The 18,026-nt window shown below is 46.1% G+C and overlaps 1 protein-coding gene across 1 annotated transcript in view; it reads right to left on the bottom strand.

Annotated features, from left to right (window-relative positions):
- GRIA3 (glutamate ionotropic receptor AMPA type subunit 3) overlaps positions 1-18,026 on the bottom strand; it is a 163,153-nt gene continuing 145,127 nt past the window's right edge. The window contains exons 16-17 of the mRNA XM_026848517.1: positions 907-1,124; positions 1-271 (exon numbers count right to left, since the gene is read on the bottom strand). Of these exons, the coding sequence (XP_026704318.1) occupies positions 259-271; positions 907-1,124 (231 nt within the window). The 3' untranslated portion in view covers positions 1-258. The remainder of the gene's footprint in view (positions 272-906; positions 1,125-18,026) is intronic.

Here is an 18,026-nt window from a genome sequence, read left to right as displayed (position 1 = left end):
TTTCTTTTTTTCTTTTCTCCTTTTCTTTTTCTTCTTTCAAGCAAAGCAAGAATATTTCGGTGATGGTTTGCATTGTTGTGAGTCTCAGAGTCTTCCATAAGGCACTGAAGGAAAAAATATCAGTTTTTCCTATTAAAAGTACATTGCACCATCATCAATGCGTGTCATGCCTGACACCTCGGAGAGAGTACGACTGGCTCAGGTGGTCCGAATCCATGAAGTAGCCACATTCTCTGCTGCTTCTCCTCTTGCATGCTGTCAGGGTGAGGATCTATAATAAAACCAGAAAGATTTCATCACTGCCCAGCAGCGAGGGGCAGGGAAGCTCAGCCTGGGGAGAGGCACAGTTTGTGGGTGATGGGCTAACCAGGCTTTTCCAGAGTCGTTTTTCAGCAACTGAACTCTACTTTTCACGCTTAGGAATCATGATTTCTAGTGTAGACTTTTGTTCTATTGTAGATTTTTTTGAGACTTCCAAAAAGCACTTACCTGACGTGATTATAGCTTAATAAATAAAGAGGAAGAAGTCACTAGCAAGAGAGATGCGCATTCTCATTACTCTGATTTTTGAAGCAATTAACAAAATATTTTCATATGTACTGAACTAGCACAATGCTGGAGAGAGGAATTACTCACTTCAGCATGAAGCCAGCTATTGCTGTTTGTAATGTAAGATGGTACCAAGCTTACTTCTGTTCAGGGAAGAAATTTAAATCGCTTCTACCCTGAGACTGCCACCAGATGATGTTTCAAAAGCACTTTTGCAGCAGTCCACTGATGCACACACAAAAATATCACACAGAGCTTAAAAAAAAAAAAAGAAAGAAAGAAAGAAAGAAAACCCAGAGGGTTTTAGTTCCTGGCCCATAGCCGTACCCCTAGATTTTCACACTTTCTGTGCCGTACACATTGTAGCCTTCTCTGTATGTAGCGTAATTCTGGGTGTTGGTGGCAGGAGCAGGTTTGAAGTTCTGCGTGTTCTTGGTGAGTTTCATTCGCTTGGACTCGGCCCGAGACTTGTAGCAGAACTCGATCAGTGCCACCATCATGGCCAGCCCGAGGCCTCCAACAAGGATATAGAAAACCCCAGCAACATTGCTCAGGCTCAGAGCGCTCGTCTTGTCCTAAGAGAAACGAGCCACGCTGTTAGTTTTGCTGTGAGGAGCAGACAGACAGACAGACAACAGGCTACTTTGCACTGTCCTAGCTGGATCAACTACACTCATGGCATTTAGTGTCCCACTCATGGATCAGCGCTGTCCCCCGCCCGTCCCCAGCAGCCCGGGGCTGCACAGCAGTCACTGCTCTGCCTCCCACCCTTTGGTGGGGAAACCCTGGCTGACTCCAAGGCAACCAGAATTTTTTTGGCCACTGACTTCCCTGGGTCTTTGCTGTCCCAGAGCAAATCTGTCTACGGCTGAGCATCTCTGGTGGCAAAGGCACCTTGGGAAAGCTCTGACAGGGAAAGCAGTGGCTGTGTAAAACAGCAGGTTTTACAGATGGCCATCATAAAACTAGAACAAGAAAAACCCCAAACACTACACACTTAGTTTTGGTGAATGTAGATAAAATTATTGAGATGCTGCTAAACTTATCTACCTTTATTTTCCAACAGTTAGGAAAAAAAACACCCTAGGAAGATGGTCAGTTACTTTAAGGTCAAGCAGCTGAGCCCTAAGCTAAACTAGCACCTTCGATGTGTGATGGAGGGAGAGTGAGTTACTGAATAAAACCAGTCACTGTAACACAAAAAATGCTGGCCAGGGTTTATCTTCCTTCAATACATGTCAGATGGGGGAGAAGGCTTGCATTTTTAAAACCAGGATTCTTCAATCAGATTAAATAGAGCTGCAACCCTTTTGCTGCTGCACGGGCCGGCTGGCTGTATGCAGGACTCGATGGTGGCAGGCATGGCCTCTTCCTGGGTGGCCACACCAGCCACCCCAGCGGGACGGGCCGATGCCAGAGCAGCCTGCAGCAAGGGGCTGTGCCCAGGGCAGACACTTGCTGATGGAGCTTGGTTTGCAAGTACCTCCAGGGATAGCAAAGCTTGCATATAGTCAGAATAGTCTATGATCTACCTTGTAAGTGTCTGTGCTTTTCACAGGGAGTTTGGATGGATGCAGTTGTACAGTAAACTGTAGTTTAAATGGATGCCATTTAAACTGAAGATATTACTCATTTATACCTCTTTTCAATTACAGTTTCCTGCTGCAGCTGCTGTGGATTTGGATGTCCCATGATCCCAAATTTATCTCATACAACAGCTACAGGGTTGTGCCCTAAGCAACTTCCAGTCCAGTTGAAATCAATGAATTTTTATTATTGGCTTCAATGGAACTTGAAATTGTCCTCCGACACTGAGAGGGTGCTTCTAAATTACAGTTTTCTGTTTCAGTGATTATAGAGAGCACTTCCAAAGGCACCAGGGGAGTTAGGCACTTGACTGCGACTGATTTCATCTGGAGCTGGATTTCTCCTCCTCTTGGTGCCTTTGAAATGTCCTTTACTCCAACAAGCCCAGCACTTCTACAGTGTTTTTCTCCTCAATGGCATTAAAGCATTAACAAGAACAACAAAGTCGTCTGTGTTACGGTATAAATAAATATTTCCTGCAATTTAAGTATGCAGCTATGGGGTTGATCCACCTGCCACCTCAGGGGTGGGATCTCCACTGGGGTCTACAGCGGTCCTGCACGAGGAGCTGCTGGAAGCTGGCTGGCCCTGCAGCATGGCTGGTGTGGGACAGGGCACTACAGCAGCAAAATGGTTCAAAGGAGAATAAAAAAGAATACGCAATATTGATGTAATGAGTTACCAACAATATTTCTAGATTTTTTTTTTTAAATCAAACCAATTTCAAACTGAATTGGGAAATAGGGCAGGAAGGGTGTTTTTCCCTTATCACGGGTCTGTCCTGAAACTGTCCACCCTTAGCAAGCATGTGACTGTTTCCCAAACTGACATGTAGAGAATCTTAAGTCACAATTTTGAAAGAAAAATGTGTTTTTTCAAGCTAAAAATAAGAAAAGATGCTGGCCTGAATAATACACATTGACTGTGCTGAAACTTGCACATCTAAATGATGATACCAGCTTGGGAGACTTTGGGGGCATCTCTTTCCATGTTTTTCTAGCAAAATGCTCAAGTAGTAAAACATACTTACAACTACAGTCTGTTACTGCATAAAAAGGAAAATGCTGTCATGTTCAGAGACTTAATTATTTTTTCTATTCTTTTCTTTCAACCTTCAAAATGTAAATATCAACTTTTGAAAGTCATTCTTTGTATAAACAAACAGTGGGTCAAAATGTGATTGCTAATCAGTACAAAAAGACCTTCAGCGACTGACCTTACTTCCGGAGTCCTTGGCTCCACATTCACCCTTATCGTACCACCATTTGTTTTTCAGCTTGTCTAAGATGCCTTGTTCACTGAGTTTCAATACTGCAAGGTTTACAGGAGTTCTTCACGTGGGAAATAACATAAATAACATTATATTATGTTATTTTATGTTATTCAATCTTTAAACTACTTTAAAACTATACAAAGCGATAAAGCAGGGTTCCTGGCCACAAAGTATTTACACTGCAGGCAACTGGATCATCCCCTTAAGTTAACGCTAGAGCAACGCTATATTACCAGGTCCTGCCCATATCGCTTTGAGTAATCGGCACTCACTGTTAAATGAAGGTAGTAGAAACAAAGCAAGTCCAATTTCCCAGTTTGGTACAATCACAGGCATTCACAGTAGCTTTACAGCTTATGGTGGGTTTGATCTAGCAGGACCCCTCATAGTGCACTAACAGACAGCAAGCCCCACAAACGAGAAATTGTGGCTTCCTACAGTAAAACAGCACTTGGGGCTCCAGCCCCCCACACCCAGGGCAGGGGGGGTGTGTGGGCACATCTGCAAAGCAAAAATCCCCAGGGTGGATGTCATGAGGGGAGACTGTGCCAGCTGGCACGGCTGTTTCCCTGCCGGTGGTGGCTTCTCCAGCTCCTGCAGCTGCAGGGACTGTGCTTGGAGGCTGCTCTCCCCTGGAGCTGCTGCATCTCCAACTCCGCCGGTCCAGGGAGCTGCAGCAGAAAATAAGCAAATGCAGACCTTTATGAAACAAATTACTGAACATGGAAACACTGTCTGAAAGCGCCGAGGGTGGGAAATGTTGGCAGGATGAAGGGAGCTGCTGACACTGTGGTGCTGCCAAGAGCCTGCAAGCCCAGGGGGACCTGAGCTCGCCTGTCCCTTCCCTGTGGGAAAGCAGTGCCTGAGGAACCCTCAGATGAGTTTTGTCATTTCCATTTCCTCCTTGTGTGATGTCTTGGGGTTTTTCCTATCTGTTTCCATCAGACAGGCTCCCTGCGTTAGGGACATCTTCAGTTCCTGCTCCTGCTTGAACAGCTTTGATCCCCGCTCGTGGCCGTGTGGGGCAGATGGTGGGGAGGAAAGGGATGGGTCCTTATCTTCAATGATGCAGTGGCACTTTGCATGGGATAACAGCAGGCAGACACAGGCATGGCTGCCCTGCAACACGCCCCGCTGTGGGTCCATCCATGCCTGTTGTCAGCAGAGAAGATGCAGCCCGTGTCTGCCCCCATACCAGCCTCACTTCTCGCTCTCGCTGCTCCCTGCCTTCCTCCCATCCCTGCCTAAAGTGCAAGACTCTGCAGAGTGGAAGAGAGTGAGGAGAAAGAGCAGCACAACCTATACAAAAAAACCTTAATTACAAGCTTAATTACATGGCAACATTTAGGGAACTGTCCACAGGCCTCAAGCAGCAGGAGTGGCTGAGCCCTGCCATGCCTGGGGCAGGTAGGCACTGGAAGAAGCACCTGGTGAAGAAAAGCCCTGTTCCCTCATCTGCCAAGAAACTGCCTCCAAGACGGCCGCAAGACCCGTCAGTGACCAGTTTTGAAAAGTGCTGGCCTTGGAGGTGCTAGGTACGCTTCGCTTCGGGAGGAGAGCGGGCCCGAGGCGCTGCCCTGGGGGCAGGCGGCAGCTTGGTTGGGACAGGCTGTGCCTGGCTGAGCCCGGGCAGGTTGTGGGGCACCATGAGAAAAATGAGCACGTTCGAGAGCTCCTGAGCTGAATGCCCCATGGGCTGCACCAACGTGACCAAGCACGGAGTCAGCGAGGCCCGTGGGCAGGGCAAAAGCAGGGAGAAGCCATGGCGGTGGGGAGAGCCGCTGGTCCTAGCAGCAGTGATGCCGGCTGGCCAGGCTGAGGCAGCACCACTCCTCCTGGGCTGCTGGTCTGACATCAGCCAAGACTTTATTTTTGTAAAATGGCTATTTTTAAGCAGCAGCTGTAATCTAATTAAGTATCAATCAGGGAAGGCTGTATGCACGCAGCCGGACACAGCTGACGGGCGATGGTGACAGGCCGCAGGAGACAGACCGTGTTTGCTGGCTGGGCTCTGGCAGCAGGCACAGAGCCCCACCATCAAGAGCTGTCGGCACCATAAAAAGCCAGCTGCAGCGCAGCTACATTTGCATCCACCTATAGTAGGGCTATGAAATATCAACGCTCCACAGACACTGCAGCACCCTGGGTGTCGCAGGTAATGCACCTGCCCCACTGCTTTATGGCAGGTCCTGGCCAAGGCACCCCGGTGACAACCAGGCAAATACGCTCCAAGAAGCCGTGACTGATCGCAGTGCAAGTCACTGACAGCCGAGTGCCTTTACCTACCCATTACAAGCCCCAGAAGAAAGAGTGGTGTGGATTATGGCTTAGAGAACAGCGCTCTCATTTGAAATTTAATTTAAAAACTATCCAATCTGGAGAGATTTTATGCAATACATCTCTTTGCTCTGAAAAGCATTGTGCAGCTGAGAATACACGAACAATAGGGAGAAGGTTATAAACACCTTTTCTCCTATCTGCATATTTTATTGTGCAAATTTTCCCCTCACCCCAGCCCTATTCCAAACACTATTTTTAATTTGCATGCCTTTATAAACCCCCTATGGAGCACAGAGAATTTGCATAACATCCAATACATTATAGATTAGCTTTCACAACATTATACAGTATTGGGAAATGAGGAGGCTTAACATGCTAATTAGGGTGCTTTATTTTTTTTTCAAAGCCAAGATTGCAGTTAATTGTGCACATGCACTACCAAAAAGAGAGAAAAAAAAGTAGTAAACTAAAATTATCTTAACTAAACAGATGGGAATTTGCCTAAACTGGGGTTTTCACTATAGTTTGTCATGGCCCTATTTGTCAGGTGCGGTACTGCAATACCTCAGCCTGGGTAGGAAAGCAGTGCTTTGCTCCGTCCATCTGTCCCGGTGCGAGGAGCAAAGTGGGATGGGTGACCAAGTGCTGAGCAGCTGCTGCACGGTTAAGGCCCATGGACCCTTTGCTGGTGGAGCTGACACCGTGCCAGGTGCTCCTGTGCTGGGGGGCTGCGAGCCATCCTGCCTGCCCTGGGGGCTGACTGCAGGTGGCTGTACAACATGGGTAGGTCATGTAAGGAGGGACTGGGGGGCGGGGGGGAAGTCTGACATGAAGCAATAGCTGGTGCTTGTGTTCCCCTGCCTTAGCCTGTCCCAGCCCCTCAGCATGCAGAGGACCTGGAGGTTTGCCTGGGCGAGCTCCCAGCCTCCCTCGGCTCTGCTATTTTGCTGGTCAGGGCACTGGGATGAACAGTGTGTACCTGAGTGAACAAACACTCTCAGTGTGCTAGAAAAGGCACTAATTTGCGGAGCATGAAATGCAGCTCGTTTGGTCAAAGTCCTAAGGAACAATTTTGTCTGATTCCAGGAAATTAATCCCAAGACCTCTTAATGCATGAACTGCTCCCCCAAGCAGCAGGATTTGAGTGACCTGATGGTGGGAGAAGGTGTGACACTTCTGTGGCCCCCAGTCCAGTGCTTTACCCGCTGGGATGAGCCAGTGCAGGATGGACTCGTCAGCTCCCAAATTCCCCGAGATAAGTAAATATATTGAAAGGTGACCCTGGTACATTTTCTGATTGCTCATCTCTGAGTAGCTGTCTAGCCTCGTTCTGTTTAACAGCCAGAGTCAGGCATGGCTTTGGCCGAGACCCCGACAGAGGTGCAGAAGGGCATGTCTGGATCATGGTATTTTTCCCACCGAGCACTCAGCAGTGCATGTTGAATGTGAATCCTCCATACTGCACCTCAGCTTGCAGCTCAGCCCATCCCAGAAAAGGCCCTTGGGCAGTGCCAGCACCCAGCCATGCTGGCGGGTTGAAAGCTACCAACTTGTTTCGTTGTTTTGTTAGCACAGTGTAGGGCTCTTCTGGAAGTGAGGTCCGTTGGCTGTAGGAAGAGGATTTTTCATAGCTTGCCCTGGCACTGTTTGAGGGGGGATTTTTTAAAAATTGCCTTAGAGGCAGAGGAACAGAAAGACTAAATGACGTGTCTGGGTCCCATGGGAAGGCTGTGTCCCAGTCACCCACCTGCCTCCCTGGCCAGCTGCACCACCCCAAAAACAGCTCAGAGGATCATTTGCTCGGTTTCTGGGTTTCTCTCAAAAAAGACTTCCATTTCCTCAGATAATTTTGTGCCTTCCAGATGCTTTTTAAATTGGATTGCTGTTGTTGGGCTGTACAGGATATTCTATGAGGTCCTTAGCCCTTTCCCGGGTGGCTTCAGCTGTTTTTTCTCTGTCTTTAATTTATGATGGGATTCTTTTTTATCTCCCCTGTGTGGTTTCCAGCCCAGCTCTCTAGTAGTTTCGTTGCTTTTATCAAAGTAAAATGTTCAGAGGTTTGAGAGCTTGCGCTCTCTTGTTGCACTCTGCATGCCCAAGAAACAAGCTGAAGTAATTAGGATCAGGATGTCAGTGTTTTGGATGTTGTAAGATAGTATTTTTGGGCAGAAACTTGCAGTGCTTTTCTTCCTCACCATAATGGAAGGATTTGTTTGTTTGTTTTCTTGTGCTTTTCACCCAGATGTAGTAGGTTTGGCTGATCGAGGCTTAACCACATGAAGTTTGATCCATTGGGCAGCTTTATCAAACCCCCCTAACACTTTTTTTTGCTGACATCTACAAATGATAGGAAGACTTGAGTCTAGAGAAACAGTACCAGGAGCCTCATACTGAACAGTATTGCCCCCAGTGGCAAATTAAGCCATTTGCTATGGTTAATTTATTTAAGAGAGGCATGACTTTATGAAGATCAGTGCCCATCTATTCTCACAGGCTTCACTTTATTGGAGTCTTCTGCAAACATGATTTTACACCTGGGACAGAGGTGGGTTTTATTGGTGTTTCAGCAGTTTGGTTTCTCTGCTCCCCTGGCAGATGATCCCGCTCGGGTGCTGGCAGCATTACCTTCCCCTCTTCAGCCATCAGTTACTGCTAGAAAACAAGCTGTGCCAGCCTTTTTCCGAACGCAACATGACACCATCTGAAAGGGACCCAGCTCCTCTTCCCTTGCTGTGTGGCTCTGGGGCCTCCTCCCTGCTCCATTTCAGCCCCTCTTGGCTCAGAATGCTGGCCCCAAAAGTCCTGCTGTACCCCTTGCTGCTGGTGGCTCTAGGTGACAAGACAATGCTGACAGAGTGAACTGATTTTTCAAAAACAACATGCATTCACTCAGCACTTCTTTGTCAGGAAGGTTGATCTTGCATAAAATACAGCATTGCTTCCAGGCTGAGTACGTTCACCATGCCGAAGCATGAGATCATCCCTCAGAAGAGAGAGCTGTGATATGCTCTTTGTAGAGCATCTATTACATTTCTATTTCATTATTGCCTATTTTCCATCCATTCCATTAATATGGAAAAAGAGGGAACACAATGATGCAGAGGCCATCTGCTCTCTTACTTCTCTCTGAGGCACCCTCACTCTGAGGGATTTCTTGCCCTGCCTCCTCTCACCACAGCACCTATTTCAGGTTAGCTGCAGTATTTATATCTCCATTGAGAAAACTGGTGGCATTGTAATATTTCTTTCTGGCCAGAACAAGTTTGAAGTAGAAGAAATGTAAATTAATCATCAAAGAAATAGTTCTTTATCAGTCCCAAATGTGAGAGGATACAACTTCTGCCCCTCACAAATTATAAATCATAACAGGTTTTTCATTTGATTAATGACCTTTTAGGCTCATTTTCATTATTTCATTGGCACCTATATAAAGTGGGTAATCCCCAAAGAGATAGTTTACCTAGTGCCATCACTCTAACTTCTACCAGCTTAAGAAAGAGACCCAGCAGGCTGAAGCCTCACATACAACTGCAAAACCTGGCCAGGCTACTCTTTTGGCAATCTGACTCCAGTTACTGGCTGTTGTGTTTATGTGCTGATGCTGCAAGCAGGACCCTTCCCTGAACAAATCTGGACTGCGGAGGTCTGAGCAGCTTCTTGGAAAAGTGCTGTTAATTTATGGAAAGAGCATCCCAATCTTGCCAATGAAGGGACATTTTCCAGGAACAAGTGAGGAGATGTATGGATTCTAATGGCTTTGGGTGTTGGGGTTGGTCCTCACAAGTTGCAGGTGATACAGAGAAAGAGCTGGTGACCACAACAGGTGAGTTTTAGGAGAAAAAGTCACTTTGGGACTCAAAAATCTCACCCAATAATCTCTAGACTTTTGTTGGCTGCATGTAACCAGTGTTTGAGTGGCATAAAGTCTCAGCAACACTGTAGCTATGTTTATTACTTGCAATCAATAAAGATTTAAGTGGTGATTGGAACAGCTTTGGATAATTCACATCCCATTCTATGCTCTAATGGATGTAATATAAATGTTATACCCAAAAATTATCATTGCCAAGGAGAGCAAATGAACATGGCAGATAGCACACTGTTCCCTCAAACCAGATGAACAATTGCTCAGAATGAATTTAGAATTTTTAGACGCAATCTTCCAGAAAAGGGAGCTGCAGAGAAAAGGTGTTATAAGTAAAGGCTCTTCAAAGTACCACTTAAAGGGCTTCCTTGCAGTTATGCAGGATGGGGTGGGCTGTGCATGTGTGGGCTGTGCATGGGTTGCACTGAATCTCCCAGGCAGTGGGGCTGCCACCTTTCACCACACTAGCTTTATAAACTGTAGGTGTTCCTCCACCCAATCATCAGCTGGTTTCTGATGTTCTGCAGAATATCTGGTGTACAGGGTACAGTGTGGCATTTTCTCAGCACTATTGCTTGCAGCATCTTGAGAGTCCAAACGTAGCTTTTCTGGGGGTAGAGGGTGAAGAAATCACCCACAAGCTTGAAGGAAGACCAGAATAACATCAGCAGTGAGAGCTCCTCTCTGATCTTGAAAATGTCCTTTCTCTACTTGTGCCCAGGGCTGAGGCTCAGGATAGCAGAGAACAAGCTGCAGAAGAGCTGATCAGTGTCCCAGTCTGGGGAGGGATGCCTGGCTGCCTGGCCGGCTCGGGAGGATCTCAACTGCTGGCCAAGAGCTCCAACCACACAGCTCCACTGCTCTTATGAGCAGACCCCATGTAGGAGGGCTCAGTGGCTTCCACAATGCTACCCAGGCAGGACGTCTGTGTCCCCAGTGGCACCGGGGAGGGATGTGTGCCATCTCACCCAGGGACAGAGTTCACTCAGTGCTAAATCTAACAAATTTAAAGCCATGGCAATGCAGATCCTTCTCACAAGGCAGATGGATGCTGGCTCCAAACATATGGTAAACATGGCCAGCAGAAGCCCTGTCCATTGCTAACAGGTCTGGCTAAAGGGCTAGAGACACGACTTCCCCATGTACTTAATACTGCATCTGCCCCAACACAAGATCCTGCGTGGTCACTAACATGCTCTTTTTCATTATTTCCCAGCAGTACAACATCAGATGCCAAATAACTGGTTGGAGAAGTGCTGTGGAAATGCAGGCGCGCATCACTAGGGATGCGGTATTTACAGCAAAGCTGTTTGCATTTTAATGTATCCTGGCACTGGCCATTTGGGTATGTCAGGGGAGGCAAAATCACAGTGCCAAAGACACCCCTGGGCTCCGGCTGTGTCACACTGCACAGGCGCGGAACAGCTGTAAATCTGGTCTAATATCTGGCTAGGCCACGTTTATTGCTGATTTGTAGGATCTGAGCAAAAAAAAAGCCACAGGAGGTTTCTGGCAATTCCGGCTCTCTGAAGATTGCAAGATTAATGAAGCGTGATGTCCTCCCTCCGAGTCGGTGTGTGGCCCTTGCCGAGCTGTGCAGTCAGATCAAGAGCAGCATCCCTGCAAAGGCCTCTTCACCCTCCCATCCAAATTCCAGTGATGTGAAGGAGGTGAAAGTCCACCGAGGTACCAGATCTTGGTTAGTACATTACAAAGTGGTTTTTGACTTGTTTTATTGTTAATGCCCATTATTTTTACCTAATCCCTCTATTTTAGGAATCTGACATATTTAGAGCGCTCTCACCTCTGCAGCAGGAATTGTTTTTCTCTTGTTTCTTATGACCAAATCTGTCCTTGCTGGCTGGAGCATCCCTGGGATTGCTGATGTCAGCACAACCCAACTAACAATGTTGTAATGGCAAAGAGTTTAGACGTTAAATGCTCGGATTTCTAAAATCCACCTCATCGTGTCAGAGGAAAGGCAAGTGGACTAAGGCACAAACAAACAAGCATTTTTAAAATTCAAAATGCTTCCTAAAATCCTTTAGGGTAAAACAACTGAAAGCACTGAATTAATCATTCCTGTTGGTATCCACTAACTTCAGGGAAAGCAGAGTGGGAAGCTTGTTGCGGTCATGTGGGAAGTGTCACCCCCACCATGCTCTAAGAGGTAAATATCTGAAGGGGACAGGGAGAATGAACTTGAACAACTGCACCATTGCTTTGCAGCGAGATTTCAGCCCCACGCATCCACGCAGAGAAACCCCTCAAAGCCACACATCCCTGAACCAGCCCGCGTGGGCACACGTCAGTGCCAAGCACTGACAAATGCAGAAATCAAGCCCAGGTACTCTGCTTAATTTGACAGGATACCATAAAAATCTCACTAACAACCACCTTGGTATCATTAAAATGTAAAGATAGAAACAATCCAGGAAGAGATACCAAATCCAGCACTATTCTCTAGAGGACATTGCTTGAGGTTAAAGACCCATCTAAATCAAATAAGTCACTTTATTCCCCCAAGCTCTATAAATCCCAGCCTGATCTGTAACTATTGAATGGACTTTTTGTCAGATCTTGTTACTGAAATAACTTCTGACTAGATACAAAACCTGCGGGTGAATGCATTGTCCAAGTGCTCTGCTCTTTCCAAGATCAAATGTATCTGCCTGTCATAATTCACCAGTTTAGCAGTGTCTCCATACCACAACTTCATGTTTTACTACGCACCCACGCATGAGGGATGGGAAGATTTTGGATGGGTATGGGTTCATTATTAAACCCCACTATGTTTGTTTAAAGACTACAGTTACCTGGTACTTCAAGCAGGAGTGAACAGAGCCCTTAAAATATGGAAATAAAAACACATGGACACTCACTATTCCTATTTGTTATCTTCTGTCTCAAAATTGATCTCCTGTATTTCACACCAAACATTTAATATTCATGGAGAAAGCACCAGGCATTTCTTCTTTAAGAAATGAACACTTGGTAGCTCTTTGCTACCATTTCAGACCTGCATCATTTTTTCCCTGCCCTGGGTTACCAGCAGTTGCACATCTACAAGATTTAATATTTGGGGGATTGAAATGCTTTATGGATGGGCATAGGAAGGGATAAAAGCAAAAGCCATCTAGTTTGAAAAGACAAAGAGTTTTCAAAATTAGAAGATTAAAACTCAGCGCCTCAAGCCCCATATATCCCCCAGCCACATAAGAAATATACTGTGCGTTAATGGCTGGGATAGTGCTCAGAGGCATAGGGCAGAAAGATAAATCCCCCAGCAGGAGGACATTGATTTTCCTCAATAGCAGAGTCAGAAGCAGTTCCCATTGCTGGAGGTGCCAAGGCCCCGGGTGCCAGTGAGCAGCACCCCAGATGTGCAGCTCCCCAGCTGCCAATGCTGGCCCTGGGCTCGTCTGTGGCCATCACCGACATCTGGGCTGGGACCATCCTTCAGGAGGTCACTGCACATTTCACCTCTTTTGTGCCTGTTGGTACTCAGTGGTGTCATGGGGTGACAAAAATCTTATCTATGAAATAGCACACAAAGTAGTTTTTAAAATTTGTTCATGCTGTGGTATTGCCAGCAACAGAGCCAGCAGCTGTGGGTGGTGGAGACAGGCAGTGGCTTCTCCTGCTGTACTGACGGTGCGTCACCTGTGAGGATTCCTGTTCTTCGAAGGGCATTAGTGACCCCTGCACAGGCACACCGGCTTTTAGTTCTGCTCTGATGGCAAATGCCTGGCAAGGAGAGGCTCTGCAAAGGGTGCTGAACACAGGGTGTGCAATGGCCATTTGAATTCTACGCAAACGGCCTATCTGGGGACGGGGTTTTTTAGTTACAGCTGAGTATTTAATAGCTGTAATAATTCTCCATAAGAGAACTTTATTCTAGTCCTCAGTACTGTATTTTTCCATAAACAGTGCTCTTTTGGTCATTTCAAGGTTTCTTGCCTTTTTTTTTAGAGGCAGGTTGGAACAACCTTGTGGAATATCCTTGTGGAATCTGTGGGGTTTCTCCTTGCAGTAACTAAGTATGCATTTTGAATTCAGGTGTTTTAACTGATCCTGTATTTGCTGCAACATGGAAGACATACACAGATGCAAGATACCATTGTAACATCTACACACATTCCAAATACACTTGCACGGAGCCAGATTGTTACCAGCTGAGACTGCAAGTTCCTCCACTCTTCACAGAGGGTTCGCAGCCTGTGTTTGGAAGCAGCAACTGTCTCTAGGAAAGTGTATTTGTGTGTTTCATAAATGTAGCTCAAACAAATTAAACTCTGTACTAACAGGATCATAATTTAATAGAAATGCCAAGTGCTAATGCAATAACACATGCCTATTGGATTAGGAAATGCAAGCCGTATCAAGTCACTGTAGTTCATTTACAGCGGTGTCTGAGACTCGAGGTACAGATGTGGTGAGGGGGTGCGAGGAAGAGCTACCCAAACAGGGAGGCATAATAAGGGAGGGCAGATGCTTAATGTCACGCTCAAACCTACAACATGGATCTTTCCTGTCATTGCCTGGATCCTTTCTAACCTGGATGGATATGAGCAAGAGACTCAACTTACCTTGCATGAAGGCTATCCCCTCACCTTCTCTTTCTCTTGCCTCTAGACACATCCATTATTCCCCCCGTCTTCTATGATTTATTTTCCTTCTGGGATGGCTTCTTCTGTGACTCCTGCTCTCAGGCTCTTCAGCAGGCTGCATGTAGGTGCTGCTTAGTCCAAAGGCTACACAAGATATTCAAAGAACAGCTACGTTGCTTGTATAAAGCTAGAGGTGTCCGACCCATGCTTACAGTGCTGGCGAGCACAGAGAAATCCACCAGAGCAGCCCAAGTGCCTGTGTCCACGTGAGCTCAATGCTGAAACGTTAGAATTACTTTGAAGGAGAAGAAAGGCATTTACTTTTCCCTTTGTGCATTAAGTGACAGCAGTTACCATTAAAGAGGAAACAGCCACGCCCAGACCCCGAGGGAGATGTTCAAAGGGAGGGCCCTGCTCCTGCTGCTGGGAGCCCCACTTCAAGCTGCTGGTTTTCCTTTTTCAGTCCCAAGGAGCTCTGCCTCGGCTCTTCCCACACTGATGCCTACAATGCAGGATAAATGAATGACTCATGCAAGCAATTTATGGAAATTAACTATTAAGCACCACAGGTATTATCAAAATGAGTGCATGAGTCAAGTCTTTCTCCAAGATTTCTTGCAGCGGTAAAGGCAAGATGTAGTGTCACCGCACAAGGACCAGCTCTACTGCATTAACACTGCACAAGCATGTTTCCTCACACACTCAGATTCAGCTTCGTCAAGGCAGAACAGCTAGTGCCCACAACACTAGAGGTTATACAGGCAAAACAAAATGGTTCGCATTTCTTAGATGCCAGCCCTGACTCCGACAGCTCCTTCCCAGCCTGGGCAACCTGCTCATCCCAAATTCTGGTTCAGAGTCTCCTACTTACATTCCCAGGAAAATACCCTCAAACAATCTGCAAACCAGAGCAGGCTCTCTGCCCTTCTTGGCAATGCTCTAAGTGAGATGCTCTGATGAACTCCTAGAGCATTAAGACTTCATTATTGGCACAAAACATACACAGTATTATCCCTAATATGCTATAAAGTAATAGCTGTCAATTAAACAAATATTCTGATGTCTTCCTTTTCAAGTATTATTTTGCTTTGTCACTAATTTGCACAATGCAATCATCTCATATTACTTTCCTAGCTCTGATCATGAATTAGCTCTGTGCTACTATCACTGGCTCTGACCAGCCATTTTATCTTTTTCCAGCTCATAACCCAGGCCTATAGAATGAGTGGCAAGTAAATTCATGCTGATGAACATAATTTCAAACAAATTGCTCAAATAAAATGTGCTGCTTCTTTTTAAGATAGCCATTTCCCCAAATGTTCTCTTTAAAGCACAACACGTTTGGCAATGGTGCTCTCTAGATGTCAGGTATCATCTAAAATAATGCATAACAGATTTCTTCTAAAAATATGCCACTTAAAAAAATTATGCTGCAAATGCTAACGGCTGTGCTGAAAATGTATCAAAGCAAAATAGCACAGAGAAATGGGGGAACAAATCCCATCTGTTAATGGCCACACTCACAGCTCAGAAGGGTTTGGGAATGTGATGCTTTGTGGAGCACGGCTCTGAGGGCAGAACTCAACTAGCATGCCAGAAAAGTAATCCTACAATTAAAAAGAAACAACTGAAAATTGAAGTAGTATTACATCGCATGTCATTTCACAGATGTACTCCAAAAGAGATATCAGCCTAAAAAAGAATATATTAAAGAAATTAAGTCAAATAATTAGCAAGGAATCTTGGCATGTGAAGTTGGCGAGATGCTGCATTCAAACATTCTCCTTCTGTGTTGGTTGTCCTTAAATGTTACCATGAAGGTATAAGAATACAAGAAATGTATCAACAGCAGAACTACAGAAATTCATTTTAGCAGAAAATTGTTCCTATGCAACTGAATAATTAGTTTCATTTAAGTCACTCAGCCTGCTACCGCCGTCTGCATCCCTTTTTGTCTATTTCTTGTTAAATTCCTATTCAGCCATCACTCAGCTCTGAGATGATAGGACTGTATAATAAACAAAATAATTAGTTTCCAAACTTGTAATACACTGTAACATATTCCTTGGAATATGTTTTTTTTTATAACTGCTATTTTGCATTCTCTCACGAGTGAGAACTCAGCTCACATGTATAAGAGAATTTGAAGACGGTATAATTTTGCCATGAATCCAATGGATGAAACTAAATTCACACTCATTTAGGAGAGCTAAATGAACAAATTTTGATGCACGTACCAGGATGTTTGCACCAGCCAAGTCAGCCCACGTGTACTGACATGCATCACAGACAAATTACGTATGGATGAAGCACGTTCCCCTTCAGACTTCGTAAATAAGGACCACTACCAAAATGGGGTAACTCCCTTCGCCAGGGCAGTACCGACAGCCATGATACTGCAGGGCAGACTGGCACCCTCTGCTCCACACCAGCGCTGGCATATACTGGTAGCACTGAAAATGAGACATATGTCAGCCGAGGCCTTTAAAACAATCTTGTTAAAACAGCACAATCTCTTGAGTCTTAAATTACAAGTGGACTCCAGGAACATGGGATGCCCACAAGACTAACCTTACAGTCTGTGTAACTGAATAGATTTTAAAAGTTGCAGAAAGTCAGCTGAACACTGTTTATTCCTCCTGCTGCAAGACCCAAAATCCTGGTGAAATTTAAAGTCACTGTTTAATTTTCCAATGGCGATGAAGATATGATAACAAGAGGTGCAGTCACAACTCAGAATCATTCATCACCAAGCACAGGTGAACCGCATGCTAAACCGCAGGAAGGACGAGGATGGGAGGGCATTTTCTGGGTGACTGGGTTCTTTGCTGTACAATGATGGGCACTGGCACAGGCAAACAGGCTGCATACTTACCTCTGGCTTTCAGCGCAAGCTAGAATATCACATTGCACAGAGGAATTCAGCTTAAGAAACTGTCACCATCAGTCTGCAAGGACTCACAGCTACACACAACTCATTAGCAGTAGGCAGGAAGCAGCTGATTACAAACTCGAGGCAACAGTTTCCCAAGCCTGGGTCTCTACTGGTGAAGCTAAGAGAGGTGGTCTGTCAGCTTAGCCAGTAGAGAGAGCTGCCCCGAGTGAGTAACGGTCCCTGTGCCGCCTTCTGTGATGGGGCGTGAGGTCTGCATCTCCACCTGAGGCACCTCCACCACCCTGGCCTCTTCGATTCCCCCCCAGCTACCACCTCCTTTAAAGGAAAAGGGAAAAAAAAGAACAGTTTTGAAGCAACTCCTCTGAAATGCTCTATAAACGAAGCCATGTTCACATAAACAATCAGAGAGATGGAATGAGATGATGAGGGAAACTCAGGCTTCTGGTGGGAGGACGGAGAGGAGGAGAGAGAGGCCAGCGAAACTGTCAGGGCTCTAGCACCTGGGGGGCAGCCGCCCTGTAGCACCTGGGGGGCAGCAGCGGGCTCCCACGGGGCTGGGGCACTGCCTGAACTCGGCGTTAGTGGCCGATGATGGGGGTGTGCATTGCCAGGAAGGCATCTGCCTGTCTGCCGCAAGGCTGTGGCATCACAGCCTGCAGCATTCAGTGCCTACAAAACGCTACCTCAAAAGCAAAATCACTTCATAACAAAAAAGCCCTTCGATTTACAACATCTCTAGGAACAACAGCTAACCCCTTCCCTGCCTCCCCTAGCTTAGTCTTCTGCAGGAGGTCTTCTCTGACCCACAATCTCCTCCCTAGGGACTTCTGCCAATTGAGCCGTGTTCCCAAGAGTCAACGTCTGGAGCTCAAACACACAAGCAGTCCTTCATCACAGCGTGTTATGACAAACTGCAGAAAGACAGTGTTTTGTGATTTATGGATTAAAGCAGCAAAACACACGTCA

The sequence above is a fragment of the Athene cunicularia genome (genome assembly GCF_003259725.1).
Source record: "Athene cunicularia isolate RWA chromosome 4 unlocalized genomic scaffold, athCun1 chr4_part3, whole genome shotgun sequence".
Lineage (NCBI taxonomy): Eukaryota > Metazoa > Chordata > Aves > Strigiformes > Strigidae > Athene > Athene cunicularia.
The sequence above is the reverse complement of the archived record's forward strand: the minus strand, read 5'-3'. Positions and strand labels throughout refer to the sequence as shown.